Here is a 20,400-nt window from a genome sequence, read left to right on the forward strand (position 1 = left end):
TATTTGGTGCATTTTTGAAAAAGTTACAGCTTGCTGAATATATTTGAAATAATAAATCAAAGTTGCATGCTTCAATTAATTCGTAACTAGCGCCGCCTACTGACAGAACCTTGAACCAATCAGCTAATCAACTGAGCGGTCGTAACCAACCTAACAACATCGCCGAAGACATCAACTTTCTAAGTGATCTGAGTCCTGAGATATATGGAATATAATATTTGTTTGCTCACTAGCGCTGCCTTTTGGTGGAATTTTGAATCAAACGGCTCATCATTTGTTAGTTCTTGACCAGCCAAGTAATATTGCCGAACACACCAACTCTCTAAGTAACCAGGATGATGAGATATTTGGTATAAACATTTCATCAGTGTTACGTCTGTTTGTCTCTGGTATGACAGATATCACAGACAGCAAAACGTAGCACTGGCGAAATTTCCATACCGTACATCTTAGCACCATGATTACTTAAATATTCGGTATACTTGGCAAAGTTGTTAGGCCAGCCAAGGTTTTACTGGTGATGGGCCGTTTGATTCAAAATTCCACCACTAGGTAGCGCTGACGATAAATTAATTATTATATTCCATATATCTCAGAACTCTGATTACTTAGAAAGTTGGTTTCTTCCGCAATGTTGTTTGGTTTATTAAGGCGTTTCAGTTGATTAGCTGATTGGTTCAGGATTCTGTCAGTAGACGGCGTTAGTTGCAAATTAGTAGAAGCATGTATCTTTTACTTATTATCTCTAATATATTCAGCAACCTGTAACTTTCTATAATGTGTAGGGAATATTCTCAAATTTTATCTGCTAGTTGCACAACTAATTAGCTATAAATGGTACAAATTTGAGCTCGATTGCATAATTTTACATGAAGTTGGAGCGACTCTAGTAAAATGTTTCATATTTGAGTGTTCTTCGTTAAACTGATATATCTCATGATTTAGTGAACCGAATGAAATGAAATTTTGCACATTTATGACTGATATATAGCTCTTTGAAAAACCTTTGACTTGACTTAAATATGTTCAAAGAAAACTAAATTACAGCTTTTTGATTGCTTTACGAAAAAAAAAACATTCATTTCCATAATTTTGCAAATGTGTAACTTGCGCTTCCTTGTGGAAAAATTTCGAAACAAGTGGACCATCTGTAAGCCCTTGACCTACCAAACAACATTGTCAAAGACACCAATTTTGTAAGTGACCAGAATTCTGAGATAGGGTATCGGGATGCTTCGTTGGCATAGCCCCCTCGTTCGGCCTATCTCAACGTTAACCAAAAACTCAAACAAACACGCATAACTGGATATCGGAAAAGCTATGCGCCAAACAACTGTAATATTTCGTTTCAATTTTAGCACTTTTGAGCATTAATAAAGAATGAAAATGTCACTTTGTTTAGCTCTTGTAGACGCCATGATTCTTCGGCTTAGTTGGTAGTCTATGCACATGATCATAAATGGCATGATTCTGGAACATTTCGAACTGACTTTTCAATAAATGAACATTTGATGCGACGGTCAAAGACGCTATTTTGAACTTGTATATTTGTTTTCAACGAATAATAAATATTTTACAAGTTGAATGTGGGCCGAATATTGAGGACATTTTTTTCACTATGTACCCAAATCTTGGCCCATCAGTAAAGTGACGTCAACAACACCGATAAAGTGACGTCAACAACATTGCTTGCGTAAGAACCAGAAAGAACGAACAGGAAGAAAGATTTTGTGTACGGTGACTGTAAAAATATAACACAATAATAGGGTTGCGTTGTTTTCGTTAATAAATTAAGAAAGAATTTAAATTTAAGTAATTTATTTATTTGGCTCCAAACATGTAATGTACAAGTAAGATTGGTAAACAAACAGAGATAATACTTCAGCAGAAATATTGAAAAAATGAGATAATAAGTGGTTCTAGTGCATGGAAAGCAATAGGCCAACGTTGTATCCACTAATAGGCCAATTTTTGTACCATAGAACAACGTTGCATACCATCGCATCGAGTCTTTTCAACTTAATAAAGTAAATTCTTGAATATTTACGTTAGTTTACTTCCAATTGGGAAAACATGCATTACCTAAAGTGTGTAATAGGGTCAACATATTATTTCTAGTGCTATTAATTCATGAGTTATGGTCAAAATTGTCAATGCGGCTTGCAAATTAGGCCAAGGAATGGTACATATACCCTATATTAAATTTAAAATTTGCTTGACCTCTAGCACCGCCTAGTGGTATATACAAAAGCATGCTAAGTTTTAAAAATTGCCTAAAACATTTTTAGCAAGTTGTATCCTTTTACAAAGTCCACCAAAACTATTCAAATTTTGATTACTTGTTCCTCAACGAGTTTGATTTAATTGGTGCAAATTTGGGCTTGATTGATTGTTCAACTTTACACGAAATTAGAGCCCTTCTATCTATATCTAGTTTTTGATTTCCGTTTATCAAATTACTGTACCTTAGGACTAAGCGAACCGAATTAAATTAAATTTTGAAAGTTTGTGACTAATGTATTGGTCTTCATGTATCGTTGGACTCGACTAAAATATGACCAAAGGCAAAAAAGTTGTAATTTATTGAAAAATTTTCGAAAAGTTCTAATAATTCGAATGTTTTATCCAAGGGCTGAAAGTCTCTTGAATAAAGACAAATCAATCGAATGTTTTATTTTTGTAAATTTGCTATAACTTTTTAAAACATTCTGATATTGTATAGAGAATAATTAATCAGCAGATTTTTGGATTAGCCACACTTGATTGACCTTAATCATTTCACAATAATGAAAAAAAAAAAGAAATGACAGAACTTGGCAGAAACATTTTTGTCTTCGTAAATACGACTCTGGACCCATTGTGCACTGAAAAGCCCGCATCCAGCAGGTTGCTGTTTGCACTCTGAAACATTGTAAAACATGGAGAGTTTAAATTTTAAACCATTTTATCATTCACGGGGTATACACTACGCCCAGTTTAGTAAGTATACAAACTACATATATAAAATTATACTGCGCCAGAATAATGTGAAATTAGTTTGCCCCTGCTTAGCTTAGTCATCACAACCAGAAAAAATCGCAGCGTGCTTCATCAGACCATTTTCATTAAGTTTTGATTGCTCTCATCGTAATTACGAAAAAATCTACTTTAATTGGTTAGCTTTAGCACATTGACCAATGTTCCAAGGAATAAAAAGTAAGTACTGTCCATCATTAGACAGGCATGAACAAAAGTTTCAGTAAATGTTATCTATTTTATTTTGCAGGGAAAATGGCCAACAACACTTAGCAGAACCGGAACCTAGACGGACGGATACCAGCTCAAAACGACACGCTTCGGAAGGACAACAGTGCAATTTTTCGACGTGATGAAGATTGAGAATTGTTCCGCTCCGGCGGCGGTGGATTCCGTAACGGCCGTGGGACTGGCAGCGGGATCCAAGCAGGGATCCGGTCATGGCCATGACGAGGTCGACGACGGGGAAAACAAAGATCATAATGCGGCGGAATCGAGAGCCGAGGAATTTGTGACCGTTGCCAGGTGTCGGACTCGGAGCAAATAGACAAGCAGCGTCACGAAAACGGCCAGAACCATGTTTCGGTGATGGTAGAATATCGCCCGGGCGCAAGATTACGGAGAAAGATCGCCGCGAATATGCATTATTTGTTCAAATAGATCCGAGAATAAAGTAAATCAAATTGAATTTGTTTTCTTTTTTTGTAATAGAAATAAACAAAAAAAAACACACATTTTAAACAAATTGTCGGTAAATCCTGGTTATACTAGGTTAGATATTTCTAACTTATACTGAATTTCGTTTTTATCTAAGTTATACTAGGTCAGTTTAGGCTGCATTTAAACGGAGCCTGGGGTCAACCAGGCGAAATTGATTCAGTGTGGGATGTATACTATTTAGTATAGATTTTTTTCTGAGTGTGCAAGTGGAAAATTCCATGTAGACAATAGGACGCGAAGTTCAGCAGCGAAGCGAAAGTTATTTTTAGACGCAACCCGGTTCAACTTCTCGGGTTTGAATGGAGGTGTTTGTGTGTAGTGGTATGGAAGCTATGGAACCGTGTAGCGCATCGTAATACAACGAATGGATTATGATTTATCACATTTTCTGTACGTTTTTAATACATAAATTGGTAGAAAAGGCATATCTCAATTTTTGATAGCTTATCTTGTTTTGCGTGTAGTTATATCATTATGAAATACAAAACAGTAAAGACTCAATATTATATAAGAAATACCAATTGATCAGATAAAAATAAACATTCGCTCAAAGTATCTCTTATACCTTGAAACCCCTATAAAAATTTGTTCTCATCCACCATTGCATAAATATAGCTTGTGCATATTTTGCATTGATGTAAATATCATATCCATCAAATTACCATTTCACGTATATTACTTTTCCGACTGCATCTATTTCTTTACCATTAAGACTAAAGCAGACCGAGCTGACCCGAATCCAGACATTTTTATGCCTTAGCGAATCGCAAATCACCATATTCATTTATGCCATGCCAGTCAAAGCCCAACCCTTAACTAACAAACCAGCACGACCGAAACCAATTTCCAAGCCTTATAAAACGATCCCTCGATTCGTTTTCGGCGCAAACAAAATTACATTTAATAATACTCCGCTACAACGTTTACGGAACGATCATTTTTTCTCATTCGATCGCCCGCGAGTGCTCGTCGTCGATCGTACATTTCGTATGCCGGTAAATTGGTATGAATAAAGTTCGCATTTAAATTGCTTTTTTGATTGCATCCGCCGCCATTTTGCTTCCCAGACGGGTGGTGGGAAATGATCAAAACGATGGAAACAATGTTGCCTGCCGCCATGGGGAGGGAATCATCTGCCGACCATAAAAATGGCCAACAATAAAAACCCATTCCATCTACGAGGGCTCCGCTTTTCTTTAACCTGTTTTTCCCTTTTCGAATGAGGCCACAACAGGTAACCAAATGAGATGCCTAGCCGAGGAAAATGCTCAAGAGAGCACTTCTGAAAGGGCTACAGCAATCAAAGAAAATGCGGTTTGCCAAGCGAATTGCAGTTGTCGGCTTGTTGGTCACAGCCTCAAAACCATTTTATATAAATGAGGTGTTGGCCTTTGGAAAAGCAAAGTATGTCCATAGGTGTGTGTGTGCTGAGAATATATTTAAATTATAAAAAATACATAATTTTCGAAAACATAGTTCTTTAAAAAATAATTATACAGAACCAAGTACAGAGCTGTTTTTCGTGTGGCAGATACGCAGATATTCTTTGCTATAATGCAGTCAGGAGAATGTAGGTATATAACGAAAAATCCTTGACCGACTGGGAATCGAACCCGTCGCAATCAGCATGGTCTTGATCAGACTTCCTACGTGCATGTTATATGGGCCGTATCGCCTTGAGTAGATAATCGAACCCCTTCTCTAGAGTAAGCCCCTGGATGGACCCTAGGTACTTTCACAATAGCTTGTTTATCGGAACAAATGAATAATTTTACTGGCCGCATATTTGTAGTCGGGGCAAACTAGCATCCCGCCACCAGTCAGCGATACTTTGAGGTGGGTGAGGTTGCAAATGTTCGTAGGTAGTACAGTTTATGATCTTCTCGTAGCCACTTTCAGAAAACAATAATAAAGCGAAAACCAATTGCATTTATCTGGGACCCGGCATTTGCGGTTATCTGTTTGTGCAGATACCCCGTTAGCAGTTGTGTACCTAGGTTGGTATGCCTTTGTTCAACTAACTAAAGCTTGCTTCGACAAAGCGTTGTGAGGTTTCATGTCGGAACAATTCCGCTCGTTACTTTCCATAAATCCTCCGAGCTCAATTTAGTATTCAGAAACCAATTGAGTTGCATGTTTCATAAAGCCTACATGACTATTGGCAGTGCTGGTAATCTACAGAATGTTTCAATGAAATTCGAAAAAAATGGAGATAATCTTTTATTAATAGTAATTATCCTAACTATTTCGATTTAATTGAAGTAGATTTGACAGGAGGCAATCAAGGGCGTAGCCAGCTTTTCGGTCAAGGGGGTGTGGGGGGTGGTCAAGCACCCTTAGCAAATTTGTACCTACTAGCTTTTATAACTAAAGGCACGATGAAATTGGCTATAATATTATATTCTTAAAGCATTATTTAATCCTTCAGCTGTCACGCTGCTGTATTTTGTTCAAAACGTTAAAAAAAAGTTCGCTTGATCTACTCAAATCAACGTGATGCTGATAGCGATGACCAATTTCTGGAAGATTAAGAATTTTTATTCACCCGTGCATTATTTTGTTCTGATTTTTATATTGGCAAAGTCTACAAAATATTCATAAGAAATTATAGCTGAAATCTTTTGAAAATTACAAACTTTTTTAACCCTTCAGTGCGCGCGCCGTTGTAAAAAGTACAACACTACCAAAAAACCTCGCTCGTCGTATACAGCGCGAGCGCGGTTCAGTTTCAGCTGCTTGATGGCGAGCGTCCTGAAAGTTCAAATAATCTTCCAATAATATTCGCTGGAGGAATTCCTCCACAAATTCTTGAATTAATAGAAAAAAACACATCACGTAATACTGAAAAAGTTTGAAGGATTTCTGAAATTTCCAAACGAATGAATATTTGAAGAGAACCTGAGAGAAATTTCTGAAGAAATCCTTGAGGAATCCCCGAAGAAATCCCTGGAAGACTTCCTGGATAAATCCCTGAAGAAAAACCTGGTGGAATCTCTGGAATGTCTGGAAGGATCCCTGAAAAAATCCCGAAAGTATTCCTGGAGAGTTTCCTGGAAGAATCTCTGAGGATTTCCTGGAAAAATTCCTGAAGGAATTGCTGATAGAATTTGTGTGGTATATATTTAGAGTGTATAGCGAACGTGTGAGGCGGGCTGAATGCTTGCACTGGCAAGCGGTCGGGATAATTCATAATCGACATACGGTCGACACAACCTGAGCGAACGCGCCATCAGGCAGCAGCACAGTCGTGGTACAGCAGTGCAGTAGTGAAGTAGAGCATCAGCACAGCAGTGAAGTACAGTACCGTAGCAGTAGCAGTAGCAGCGTCCTCTATCTTCGATATTACAGGTATTACACAATTATTACTATTCTTATTATTCCTTCCACGCGGAAATGCACATTGGCGATCCTGCCAGTGCACTTTTAGTGCTTAATTGAACCTATAATCTCAGGGAAAAGATCCAAAATCCGATAATCTGTTAAAAAAGTTACTCTACGCACCATTCTCTAACGTTTGTCCACCTTTCTTCAGTTATTGGTTGAAATTTTCCTTTTTCGCAAACTTTTCTATAAAATTCTTCATAAAAAATATTCGGTTCCTAAGCGGCGTAACGGGATGCCCACAAAAATTCAACCTTGTTTCAAAAAGTCCTCGGATGTCCGCTAATTCAACCTTATTTCAAAGTGAAAGTCCTTGGCATGACCGGATGACCGTAAATTTTGTCCTCAAGTGGAACAATGTCCAGAACAGTCCTAGGCGTGACGGGATGTCCGCAAACTTTGTCCTCAAATGGAATAATGTCCAGAAAAGTCCTTGGCGTGACGGGATGTCCGCAAACTTTGTCCTTGAACAACGTTCGTAAAAGTCCTCGGCGTGACGGGATGTCCGCAAACTTTACCCTCAAATAGAACCACGTCTAAAAAAGTCCTAGGCATGACGGGTGTCCGCAAACTTTGTCCTCAAATGGAATAATGTCCAGAAAAGTCCTTGGCGTGACGGGATGTCCGCAAACTTTGCCCTTGAACAACGTTCGTAAAAGTCCTCGGCGTGACGGGATGTCCGCAAACTTTACCCTCAAATAGAACCACGTCCAAAAAAGTCCTAGGCGTGACGGGTGTCCGCAAACTTTGTCCTCAAATGGAATAATGTCCAGAAAAGTCCTTGGCGTGACGGGATGTCCGCAAACTTTGTCCTTGAACAACGTTCGTAAAAGTCCTCGGCGTGACGGGATGTCCGCAAACTTTGCCCTCAAATAGAACCACGTCCAAAAAAAAGTCCTAGGCGTGACGGGATGTCCGCAAACTTTGTCCTTGAACAATGTCCAAAAAGTCCTCGGCGTGACCGAATGTCTGCAAACTGTGCCCTAAAATGGGAAAATGTTTAGGAAAGTCCAAAGCGTCAAGTGTTTCCTCAAATTTATCTGTGGTACCAAAGGTCGTACCATCTCGTACACTAGGAAAATGTACAAAAACAAAATAACTGTTTTTGAGCTAGCAAGAACTAATGAAACTGGGAAAATATATGACTAAGTTAGCCTATTTGTCGGTCGTATTTATTTCAGATCGAAAAGTGACTCGATATAGAGCATAATGTCCAGTAATGGCAGATATGTCAGAGCCCCGAAGTATTTTAACGAAGAAGTCAGTGAAGACGAGTGTGAATCGGTTCTTCCAGAAGAGGTCACTTCGTTAAGCGACCGAGGCAACGATTCTTCTGATGAGAACTGCGATTCCGACATCCCAAGCGACCCCGTGCCTGCAGCCGGCTGGTCATCACAGGACCAGGACGACGACGAACCTTTTGTTAACCAGGATACCACATACAGCGAGACCAATAGGCCTTCCGGACGCTCAGAAAATGGAAAAATTCCATCGGACACCGATGAGCGCTTCAGGCGGATGGAAAGCGTACTCGCGAATATTACCGAGACACTTCACTCGATGAATACAATGCGTCCTATCCCCGTAGCCGACCAGGACTGGTGTACCCCAAGCACCTCACATGATGTTACCTTGCCGACCGTGCGCTGGGACAACATCAAACCCTTTCCAGCTGGGGTTCCTGCGAACAAAATGTGGGAAGAATGGAACAGGTACATAGAGAACTTCGAAATTGCAGCATCGCTCAGTAATGCTAATGATCCAGTACGAAGATCACAACTGCTATTCCTTTCGATTGGAGATGAGTTGCAAAACATCGTTAGAGCAGCTAAGCTGAGACCGAGCTTGAACGACGCGAACTGTTATCGACAATTTGTTGCCAACATCAGAAACCATTTCCAGGCTATGACGGATTCAGCAGCCGAACATGAAGCCTTTTCCAACATGCGCCAAGACAAAAACGAATCCTCAATCGCATTCCACGCGCGCTTAACAGCGAAGGTTCGACTCTGCGGGTATAGTCCTACGGATCAGGATAGATTCGTAAGGGCACAGCTGTTGAAAGGTTTGAGAAATAAGGAACTAGTGAAGGCGGCAAGAACATATGGACACGACACTAACTACATAGTGCAGGCGGCTACGCGTGATGAAGCATACGAGGCAGAGGTTGCAACCCAATCGGGAAGCTTGGACTCATATTCGGTCAATCGCGTTCAAAGACAGACCGCAAGACAGCCACCACACCGCGACACCTTCAGGAAACGCCCTGGGTCAGGAAGTTTGTTGGACCGATCTCAACCGAAACGTTTTCGGGGAAATCAGCAAGCTCCGCGAGCTGACTTGCAGGACCGTGGACGGCGTACTCGTTGTCGGCGATGCAATGGGGTGCCGCATTCCAACTTTACTTGTCCAGCGTTGACCAGAAATTGCAATTCGTGTGGAGAGCGTGGGCATTACGCAGCCGCATGTCGTCAGACGCGTATTCGGCAAGTTCAGGTCAAGACTAATGGATCCCCACCGCGCGAAGACTACGGCGATCACGATCAGGTATAAAACATTCGATGCTTTAAGTTCAATAAATCTTGGTTCTTTCTATGTTATATGAAAAACCTTGTTTTAATGTTCCAGCATGTAAACGCACTTTCGCTTGAAGACGTATTGGTCACCTGTCGTCTAGGCTCATCAAGTCCGCTCGAAATGCTCGTTGATTCTGGTGCGGATATAAACGTGATTAGTGGAAGGGATTGGGTTCGCCTGAAACAAGAGCATATGTCAGGTAAAGCGCATCTGAGCATAATTAAAAATCGTAACACAAAGAACATCCACGCATATGGAACACGAACTCCTTTGGCAGTGGAGTGCTCGTTTGAGGCTGAAATCACTGCTCCGAAGCACTACGCACCACCTATTCAGGCAGTTTTCCATGTAGTTCGTGACGGGTCACGATCACTGCTTGGTCGTTCAACAGCCAGTGACATGGGAATCCTGCATGTTACAACCCCGGCGAGAAACACAGTCAGCAACATCGAAAGTGATTGTAAGGCAGGCATATTCCCAAAAATGCCGGGAGTCAAGGTGAGATTCAGCGTGAATAGGGATGTACCGCCAGTTAAAAATGCGTATTACAACGTCCCGGCGGCTTTCCGGCAAGCAGCGAAAGTTCGACTTGAAGAAATGGAAGCTCAGGGCATCATCGAAAAAGTTACCACTGCTCCAAACTGGATCAGTGGAATGTCTGCCGTCGCCAAGGGGAAGAACGACTTCCGGCTGGTGGTGAACATGCGGGCCCCCAATAGAGCAATAAATCGAGAGTATTTCCGGCTACCTTTGCTCGAGGAAATGAAGGTGAAACTCCACGGAGCGAGATATTTTACCAAGCTCGACTTAAGTAATGCATTCTACCATCTGGAGTTACATCACGAATGTCGCGATCTTACTACGTTCCTCACAGAGGTATGTAAAGGTTATGGTGAATTGCCTAAATTGTGTTATTTTAACCATGTACTTACTATTGTCTAGGTATGTATCGGTTTACTAGGTTGATGTTCGGGGTAAATTGTGCCCCCGAAATCTTCCAAAGAGAGATGTCCCGAATACTCAAAGACGTGAAAAACAAAATCGTGTACATCGACGATGTACTTCTTTTTGCGAGTAGCCTGGAGGAGCTGAGAAAAACCGTTCGCGAAGTCTTGGAAATACTGAGAGCGAATAATCTTACGCTAAATAGCGCAAAGTGCGAATTCGATAAAACACGAATCAATTTCTTGGGTCATGAGCTCGATGAAAACGGATTCCACATCGACGACGGTAAGATAAAAAGCATTCGTAGCTTCCGAGAACCTTCTACAATTTCCGAACTGCGAAGCTTTCTGGGCTTGGCTTCATTTATAAGTCCACACGTCAAAAACTTTGCGGACATCACAAGCCCTCTCTGGGAGATCGTTGCCGCCAAATCGTGGACATGGGGGCCGCGACAACGTGAAGCCTTCCAAAGAGTAAAAACGAGGATTGTAGATTGCTGCGTTTCGCTTGGATTCTTTTCGGACGAGGATAAGACGATCGTTTACACCGATGCTTCTCCAGTAGCATTGGGTGCTGTGTTAGTACAGGAGGATAAACTTGGAGTTCCAAGAATCATCAGCTTTGCATCAAAATCTCTTACGGCCACGGAGAGAAAGTATGCTCAAAACCAGCGGGAGGCCCTTGGAGCAGTATGGGCCGTGGAGCATTTCTCATATTTCTTACTTGGCAGACAGTTCACGTTACGCACTGATGCTCAGGGAGTGTCGTTCATCCTTAACCGAACCCGCGAGGAATCAAAACGGGCGTTAACGCGTGCCGATGGTTGGGCGTTGAGGCTAAGCCCTTATAATTATATAGTCGAATACGTCCGAGGATCACAGAACATCGCAGATTCTTCCTCGCGATTGTACGTTGGCAACGACAAACCATTCGACGATACCTCAAGCCCTTGGGAAATCGCACAATTGGAAGCTAACGCGGTTCAGTTCATTACCGAAGATGAGATCAAAACGGCAACCTCCAATGACAAGACTCTACAAGCGGTGATTGATGCTCTGTATTCAGAACAATGGCCTCCTATGTTGCAGAAATATCACCTTCTTGAAAAGGATTTGTCCGTGCGGGATAGTCTGTTGGTGAAGACTGGTTGTGTGGTAATCCCGGAGTCACTACGTCACCGAATACTGGAGATATCTCATCAAGGACATCCTTCTACAGCCAAGCAAAAAAGCATCCTGCGACAACGTGTGTGGTGGCCCAAAATGGCTAGCGATGTTGAAAAGTGGGTGGAGTCCTGTTCTTCATGCGCAGTGAACGGTAAACCGGAAAAACCAACCCCAATGCAGCGTATTCTGGCTCCGAAGGCCGTTTGGGAGACCATTGCGTTGGATTTTAACGGCCCCTATGTTAAGTTTGGTGGGATTTCCATTCTTGTCATCGTTGACTACCGCTCAAGATACTTGATAGCTCGCGCGGTCAAGTCAACAAATTTTGAGAACACAAGACGAGTCTTGGAGGACGTTTTCGACAGAGAAGGTTTCCCCAAGACAATAAAGACCGATAACGGTCCACCTTTTAATGGTGAGGAATACAAGCGTTTCTGTGCGGATCGTTCTATCGCTGCCGTCTTTTCCACCCCGTTGTTCCCTCAACAGAACGGGCTTGTGGAAAGTTATATGAAGGTAATCAATAAAGCGATGACTAACGCGATAATGAACAAGGTGAACTATGTTGAAGAGCTACAAAACGCAATTCACGCATACAATGCTGCAGCCCATAGCGTGACAAAGCTGCCCCCCGAAGAGGTCATGTCGGGCCGGAAAATCAAACGTGGACTTCCGCTACTTGACTTCGGAAAGGTAATGGTTGATGATGAAACGCTGTCCAAAAGGGACCGGGACGCAAAACTAGCATCAAAGGACCGTGAGGACAGACGACGTGGCGCTCGACCTTGTCAGGTAAAGCCAGGTGACGTCGTAATAGTGGAAAAGCACATGCGAGGAAAAGGGGATCCACGGTTCTCTCCAAAAAGGTACACTGTATCCCAAGACAACAACGGCAGCTTGACACTGTACGATGACGAAGGTCGAGTAATGAAACGGCATATCTCACAGACCCGAAAAGTATCGCGTTGGCGTGAGAGCGACGAGTCCTCCAACTCCAAAAATCAGGCAGAGCCCGTAGAAGAACATCACTGGAGTAAGGAAGAAGAACCTACAGATGCGGATAATCAGCATAAGCCCAAGAAAGCATCTCGATGGCGTGATGAAGGCGAGCCTGGTCCCCCGCCAGAATCCGCGAAAGCAAACGTTGGAATACGAGCTCGCAAAAGAAGTGCTCCTTCTTACCTGAAAGACTACATCAGATCCGTGGAATTATCTTAATCGCGTGTGTACCATTGAACGGTAATCAATCGAAACAAAAAAATGACCTGGGGAAATTAATGTCTTCATTGAGTAAAACATTTTTGTTTCATACTCTTGTAGGTATCCCAGGAGCAAATCATCCGGTGTGGAGATTCCTGATCGTTATAGTTGATGATTATCTCGATGATTATATCAAACGCAGGCACAAGTTTCTATAAAAGATATACATATTTATTTGTCACGTGAATTGGAATTTGATAAAATAAAGACAAGAAATTTACCTTTGCTGATTTCTCAAGATTTTCTCGTGCCAGTTTTTTTTTTCTGTTTGTCCCGTTTGTTTACCAGTATCTTGAATCAATACTAGCCCATACAGATTGACTCGATTGGCTGTATCGGTGAAATGTCTTGGGAAACGAGTTCCCAATGAAAACAAACGTTTTTCTTTGGAAGTAACAGTACCAGATAGCTGAGTAGTAAATGTCAAAAGAAACATTCTAATACGAATACAGGTGTAAAAAGAATCGTACCAGCGAAAAACAAAAACAAAATATTCGGCCCAGTGGAAATAAGTTGAGTGAAAACAAACACTTAACACTCTTAAATAGTTTTAGGCTACTATGGATAGAATTGCGGGTAAAATGTGCTAGGGGATTTTTTTTAACATTAGTTAAATCAGTGATGGGTATTTCTTTTTTTTTTCGAGAAAAGGGGGAATGTGTGGTATATATTTAGAGTGTATAGCGAACGTGTGAGGCGGGCTGAATGCTTGCACTGGCAAGCGGTCGGGATAATTCATAATCGACATACGGTCGACACAACCTGAGCGAACGCGCCATCAGGCAGCAGCACAGTCGTGGTACAGCAGTGCAGTAGTGAAGTAGAGCATCAGCACAGCAGTGAAGTACAGTACCGTAGCAGTAGCAGTAGCAGCGTCCTCTATCTTCGATATTACAGGTATTACACAATTATTACTATTCTTATTATTCCTTCCACGCGGAAATGCACAGAATTTCTGAAGAATCCCTAGAGGGATTCCCGGTGAAATTCCCGGAGGAACCCCTGGAAGATTTTTTAAAAGTTTACATGGAGGAGTTCCTGTATAAGTTATGGGAGGAATACCTAGAGAAGCTTTCGAAGAGATCCCAGAAGAAATCCTACATAAATTTCTGAAGGATTTATTGGAGAAATTCTTGCAGAAATCTTAGAAAGGATTTCTGGAGGAATCCTTGAAACAGTTCCAGGGGAAAATCTCTAGCAAGAGTCCTGGAGGAATGCCTCGAAAAACTTCTGAACAAACTCCGGGAGTAATTGCTGGAGGAATACTTGGATAAGACACAGCCGGAATTCCTGGAGAAATTTCTTGGATGAATTCTTGTAGCAATCCCTGGAAGAATTCCTGAAAAAATCTCACAAGGAATTCTGGGAGGAATTGCTGGAAAAATTTCTGAAAAAAAAATCCTTGAGAAATTCCAGGAGGATTTCCTGGAGGAACCCTTGGACGAATTTCTGGAGGAATCTTTGGGAGTTTCCCTGGAGATATTCGTGGAGGAATCCCTGGAGGAATCCCTGAAGGAAATCCTAGAGGAATCTATGGAGGAATGTCTTGAGGAATCCCTGAAAAATTCCTGAAAGTTGTCCTGGAGAATTTCCCGAAGGAAATGCTGATTTCTGAAAGATGTCCAGAAGCAATTCCTAGAGAAAATCTTGAAGAAATTCCTGGGGTATTTCTTGGAGGAACTCCTGGAAGAATGCCTGGAGGAATTCCTTGAGGTATTCCTGTGAGTATTGCTTGCGGAATCTCTAGAGGTAATCTTGAAAGAATTACTAGGTGAATTTTTAGAGAAATCTTAAGAGGAATTCTGGGAGATTACTATTTCTGACTTGGTTTGATCACCGCGATACTTTATAACCTTAGTTTGATTCGCTATTTTCGGTGAAATTATCAACAAAGCATTATTTGCGTAACGCGTTTCGGTCTACTACTGTATTAATCGTCTGACGTAATTGTGAAGTAAATCAGCTGAATGCGTCTGATGATGGTCGAAGAGTAGTAAACCGAAACGCGTTACGCAAATAATGCTGTTTGTTGATCATTTTACCGAAGATAGCCAATCTAGCTAATGATTACTATTTCTGTTATTTTTCTATTTCTGAAAAAAAAATCCTTGAGAATCCTCGAAAGAATTCCTGAAAGAATCCCTGGGGGAATCCTTGATAAAGTTTGTGGATAAATCCCTGGATGAATCTCTGGTGGGATTCCTGGAGGAATACTTCGAGAAATCCCTGAAAAATCCTGAAGGTATTCCTAATGGATTTTCTGGAAGAATCCTTGGAAGAACTTATGGAGGATTTTCTGGAGGAATCTTTGAAGGACTTCCTGGAGGAATCCCAGGAGAAATTTCGGGAGGAATTCTTGAAGTTATTCCTGATGGAATCTCCGGAGAAATATCAGGAGGAATCCCTTGAGGAATTGCTGACATTGTTCCTGAAGGATGTTCAGGTGCAATTCCTTGAGAAATATTTGAAGGAATTCGTGAAAATTCCTGTGTTATTTCCTGGAGGAATTCCTGGAAGAGTTTCTGGAGAAATTCCTTGATAAAATCCTGGAGGAATGCCTGGAGGAATTCCCAGAGATATTCTTGTGGGAATTGCTGGAGGAATCCATGATGGAATTCCTGGTGGAATCTATAGAAGAATTTTTGAAAAAACTACTGGATGGATTTCTAGAGGAATCTCCAGGGGAATTTCCTGAAACAAAGCCAAGAAACGTCAAAATCCCATACAAAATCAAAACAATGCGGTGCCCTATTCCGGATCCTAGTACGGAGCTGGAACGAAACGTCAAATCAAATAGGGCTTGCTGTGTTAAATTTCTTGACCATTCCGGTCACGGAAAAATAATGCACTGAACGAACGAACGTTTGAAGTGCATACCTCGCATCAGTCATGAAATGTTTACGTACGTTGATGGTTTACGTCACGTGCAAATTCCTATTTTTTAAAAGAGTGTTGTTTCGCCCGCTGGTGTGACCGATCCAATTGTCCAGGAGGCCAATGTCTGCGGTCCATCCATACACATTATCGATATTTTGTATGGACAAAAGTCGGCAAGGACGGGCGGTGTAGGTCTGAAATAGTAAAACAGCCTACATAGTTTATAAACAGGGGGATCTGGGAAACGGAATATCTACCTTTGGAGAGGAAGGAAGGGGTTAGTTTCCCTATTTAAAAGAAAGGCGACAAGTTAAAATCTCTAAACTCGTGGTGCGCGATCTTTGTCCAATGAGAGTATATTACAGGAAGAAGAAGAGATGGCTATGTATAAGTAAGCAAAGAAAAATGTAAACACAAATAGTGACGTCACTATTTGACAGGCGTTCTTATGGGAGCTCGCTTTACTTGTAGTAGTGATATGTTTTGCACCAAACACGGATCTCACGCACACGAAGTGTCTCTTCCACACCTTCATTAGACTCTCATTGATCTTTGTCCTATTCTGTTCAAGTTGGGACAAACCTATGTCGCATTGGGAAGAATGTCGCAACAAATTCAGGTTGCGACATTGTCGTTATTGTTGCGCGATGGTTGAATTTTGATTCACTGGACCTTACAGTATGGTATGGTATGGTATTCCAAAATGTTGCACTTAAGTAATTCTATGAACATTCACTCTTTTGAAGTTATCTATCGTAAAAAAAGAGTTCTTCTTCAACACGTTAGTTAATGAAGCGGCGCCTGTAAGATAAAACATCAGTTTCAACAGTAAATAATTACGTTTGCTCCCCGTACATACGCACAAATTAGATGGATATGTTTGCAGTTAAGAGACGAAGCATACCGTGTCATTAATTTTCTCAGTAGCTTAGTTGTTAAAGTCTTTGTCTAGCGTATAAGAGTCGTGAGCGCAAATCTCACTTAAGCTATGATTTTTTACATAATTTAAGTAAAAATTATCCCCCTGTAGATATGTACGTTGAGGTAATTGAAAATCATGATTGATCACACAGATTGGTATACCGAAGCTTTACACTTAGGTCAGACATATATTTTTTTTTCCTTCTAAACCATAGGGGGGAAAATCTACTCAACAGACACCCTAACAGGAAGGTTAGGGTAGTGTGGGGTTATCAGGTATCAGTGGGTCGGCTCCAGAGGCTTTAGAGGCTCTAGAGGGCTAAGGCCGTCTTCTACAACACTACTGTAAAAGCCAGGACTACTCTCTCCTCGACCCACTAAAACACATTCCTATGGTCGCCAAACCCTTCGTCTCTCCGGAACCACCAAGAAGGTATTGCTTCAGAGGGGGGGTAGTGCACATCGCACCTTCAAGGTTAGCTGCGTAGCCTAGCAGCAACGAACATCGATGACTCGCTCTGGAGAGTCCATCACGGTAACATGCTGGCGCTTAGCCAGTTTCCCGAGTGGTCCTCGCCACTCCCTTTGTCCTCGGAAGGCGGGCAGGGTCAACCCTGCCTGCGCCCAACTGCTTTGCAGACATCAAGAACTGATGCCCACGTGCAACCCGATCTGACCTGCTGAAGTCAAGGGTATCACTACCCTTCAGGCCCTATCAGCTGCACCAGAAGGTTGCTGACAGCAGGGTCTCCACCTGCTCCGACCCTTGCCGGGGACCCCTTTCCAACCGCGGGCTCGGATCCAACCCAGTAGACCGACGCCACGACAGCACCGCTACCGGGACTTCCTCTCCACGGCCACTTAATCGCTGTAATCGCTCTGCCTCTTCCAAGCATCTGGGAAAACTTCCTCATCCAGGCATTTCTGCATAGCATACCTGAACATCTCGGGAGCCTCTGCAATAGCTACTTTTAAGGCCAGGTTCGGAACTCCGTCCGGACCTGGGCCCTTACCTACGCTAAGGAACTTAGCTATTTCCGCAAGTTCCACATCGGTGACCCTCTCCTCATCACCAGGCCCCAGTCATATGTGTGTTTATTAAAGTACTGCTGCCACCTTTCTAGCACCCCAAGTCAAAGTCTGACTACCAAGATGCTCTGACCATATCTATGTGAGCATATTTTGGCTTGGAGTACAAATCCTTTGCGGAACGCGTTGATTTTCTGATAAATCTTTCGTTTTCTTTGAGAATTAAACAGAATTTTAGAAAGCTCCAGAATTCAATAAAAAAAATTGCCTGTTTTTCAATGACACACCCTGTAGAACTGCACACCGAATCAGAACTTTATGGCCTATGTTTCACTCCGGCTGCCATAAATACCGAACACTGGAGAGCAAATATGTGTGCACAAAATTGCCAAAGAAAACACAATGATCACTCGACTCTTTCCCCAGGCTGTTCTTTATTCTAACAGCACATTGATTGGAAGAGATATAGCCATAGCGCGCGCTCCGGTACGGCTCCACCAGGCAACTAATGTAAAAGCTCTCAATGCACTCGGCCACTGAAGGCAGGTAGGTACCTACCGATTTTATTACGTCAGCGATACGGTTCCGGAATACAAAGTGTCGTTTTTATTGGGAGCCAGAAATATGTCTGCAGTAGTGGCTGTGTGGGGTGGCAGAAGCCACTTTTGTCTTAAATTGCTTATTGAGAATGAAATAGATAGTGGCCCTGGCTGAACGAACTGGTGTATTTATCTAGAATGTTTCTTTTGCAAAGAATCTTCCCCATGAGTTTAATTGGTAAGTATTTATTTTTTTGTTGGAAAACGGGCGATAACAACACATGTGTCTTATCTTTTGATTTATTTTACAACCCAAAGTTTTAGTTCGTTTAATAATGATTTGGGCCTTCACAGCTAGAAAGGAAGGGGGTTTCCATATGCGCGTAAGTAGAGCGCATTCAGCATCATTATGCAATACTTTTCTCTTTCCTAATGTGTTTTATTATGCAACACCTTCAAACACTAGGAAAAGTAGGCCGTTATGCTACACTTTCCTCATTATTATGATTGGAAGTGACAAAAAGTTGTTTCTAGGCAGCTCTAGTATATCTGAATAAATCAAAATGGAAAATTGTTTTCATGTTACGATCTTAACAAGAGTAAAAGTATCTGCTATACGTTTTGTAATGTGTGTATACAAAACATTATCGAATTTTGGAAAGAAAATACCGAACATTCGAAAAAACTATACCGTATCTTTATTAATGTTTATTGAACTTGCGGAAAAATAATTGATCTTTGATAATCCAAATTATTAAAGATATTCCAGTTATAGGTCTGTGAGATCTTCACTATCTATATCAATCCATCATATAATATGTTGGGGCAGCTATATTATCGCGCAATTAAAAATTAGAAATTAGCAATAAATTTGATCAAAATCGCCTAACACTTTGTATGAGCGAAGCAATAAAAATTCAGGTTTTTGTTGAATTACTGGGAATTCTATGAATGTTTTTCAGTAATTTTTCGTACAGATGATAAAAAGAAGGAACATCTCTCTGTTATCAAAGACTTTTCATCAAAGTTTTAATGAGATATGGGCTATTGCTAGTTTTTGCCGTTTCAGTGCGCGTTAATATTTTAGTCAATAAATCACAGCTAGAAAAATTCACCGACTATGGTAGTGGTTTACCAAAATCTCAATCGCTGAGCGTACGGTAAAAACTTCTTTGAAATGTTATTGTTTGTAACGAAGTTTGGTAAAATTTACTAACCTAACTGATTTTTTCAGTGAAAATAATTACCGGACGGTCAGCGGTTGAGATTTCGGTAAACTATAACCGAAGTCGCTGATTTTTCTAGCTGTGTAAGTTCTTCAAATTGATTCATTCCCTCAAATATGCTGGGTTTCTCATCAATATTTCGACTGCTGTGATAGTTTGAAAATCCACTGAATTAACATTTCCCTGCTTCATTCCACGCAAATCAAACTTATTTCGTTAACTATTATGCAATAGACGACCCTGTTATGAGCTCAAGCAAACTTGTGTAAGTTAGCTACTTCGAAGTGGTGCGTGAAATCCGACTGTGATAACGATGAATTTGGGCCTAGTATTTTTTTTAACAATTTCCACAAAAGTTTCTCACTAAACATAACATCTAAAGAAACGAAACGTGGGAAATTAGAAAAGCCTCATTCCTCATATTTGGCATCTGCTCAAAACAAATACTTATCACATCCCGTGGCGTATTTTCAATCAACAATCAAAAGGGAAGGCAATTTATAATTAATTTGAGAAGTAAATGCAAAATTCATTTACCATCTCACAACGTCTACTAATGCTGAGCTCTTCGACTATGCGAAAAAAACGGAAAGGGGAAAACAGCACAAGTGGAGGGAAAATTAAACTTATATCACTCTTCATTTGACTTAATAGCGTTTTACAGATTCATTTACAGCCATTTTTATTCTCCTTCTCACTTACCAACACAAAGGCGGAAAGGGAGGAGAACTAATACAATAACAA

At 41.3% G+C, this 20,400-nt stretch overlaps 1 protein-coding gene and 1 long non-coding RNA gene across 2 annotated transcripts; both read left to right on the forward strand.

Moving 5' to 3' along the window:
• Positions 1–2,897: 2,897 nt before the first annotated feature.
• Positions 2,898–3,931, forward strand: LOC134286418 (uncharacterized). Its single transcript, XR_009996892.1, has 3 exons — positions 2,898–2,979; positions 3,037–3,195; positions 3,266–3,931. It is a non-coding gene; the product is annotated as an uncharacterized LOC134286418 (long non-coding RNA).
• Positions 3,932–6,849: 2,918 nt separating this feature from the next.
• On the forward strand, positions 6,850–10,648 carry LOC134285433 (uncharacterized). Its single transcript, XM_062846134.1, has 2 exons — positions 6,850–9,663; positions 9,745–10,648. The coding sequence occupies exons 1-2, from the start codon at positions 8,326–8,328 to the stop codon at positions 10,633–10,635; spliced, it is 2,229 nt and encodes a 742-aa protein (XP_062702118.1). The 5' UTR covers positions 6,850–8,325; the 3' UTR covers positions 10,636–10,648.
• Positions 10,649–20,400: the final 9,752 nt, after the last annotated feature.

This window comes from Aedes albopictus, chromosome 1 (genome assembly GCF_035046485.1).
Source record: "Aedes albopictus strain Foshan chromosome 1, AalbF5, whole genome shotgun sequence".
Taxonomy (NCBI): Eukaryota; Metazoa; Arthropoda; class Insecta; order Diptera; family Culicidae; genus Aedes; species Aedes albopictus.

Bases quoted from the DNA above. Each gene is read 5' to 3' on its own strand.
- LOC134285433 (XM_062846134.1), top strand. From the start codon at position 8,326: ATGTCCAGTAATGGCAGATATGTCAGAGCCCCGAAGTATTTTAACGAA. The intron at 9,664-9,744 runs GTATAAAACATT...TTAATGTTCCAG, and splicing joins ACTACGGCGATCACGATCAG to CATGTAAACGCACTTTCGCT.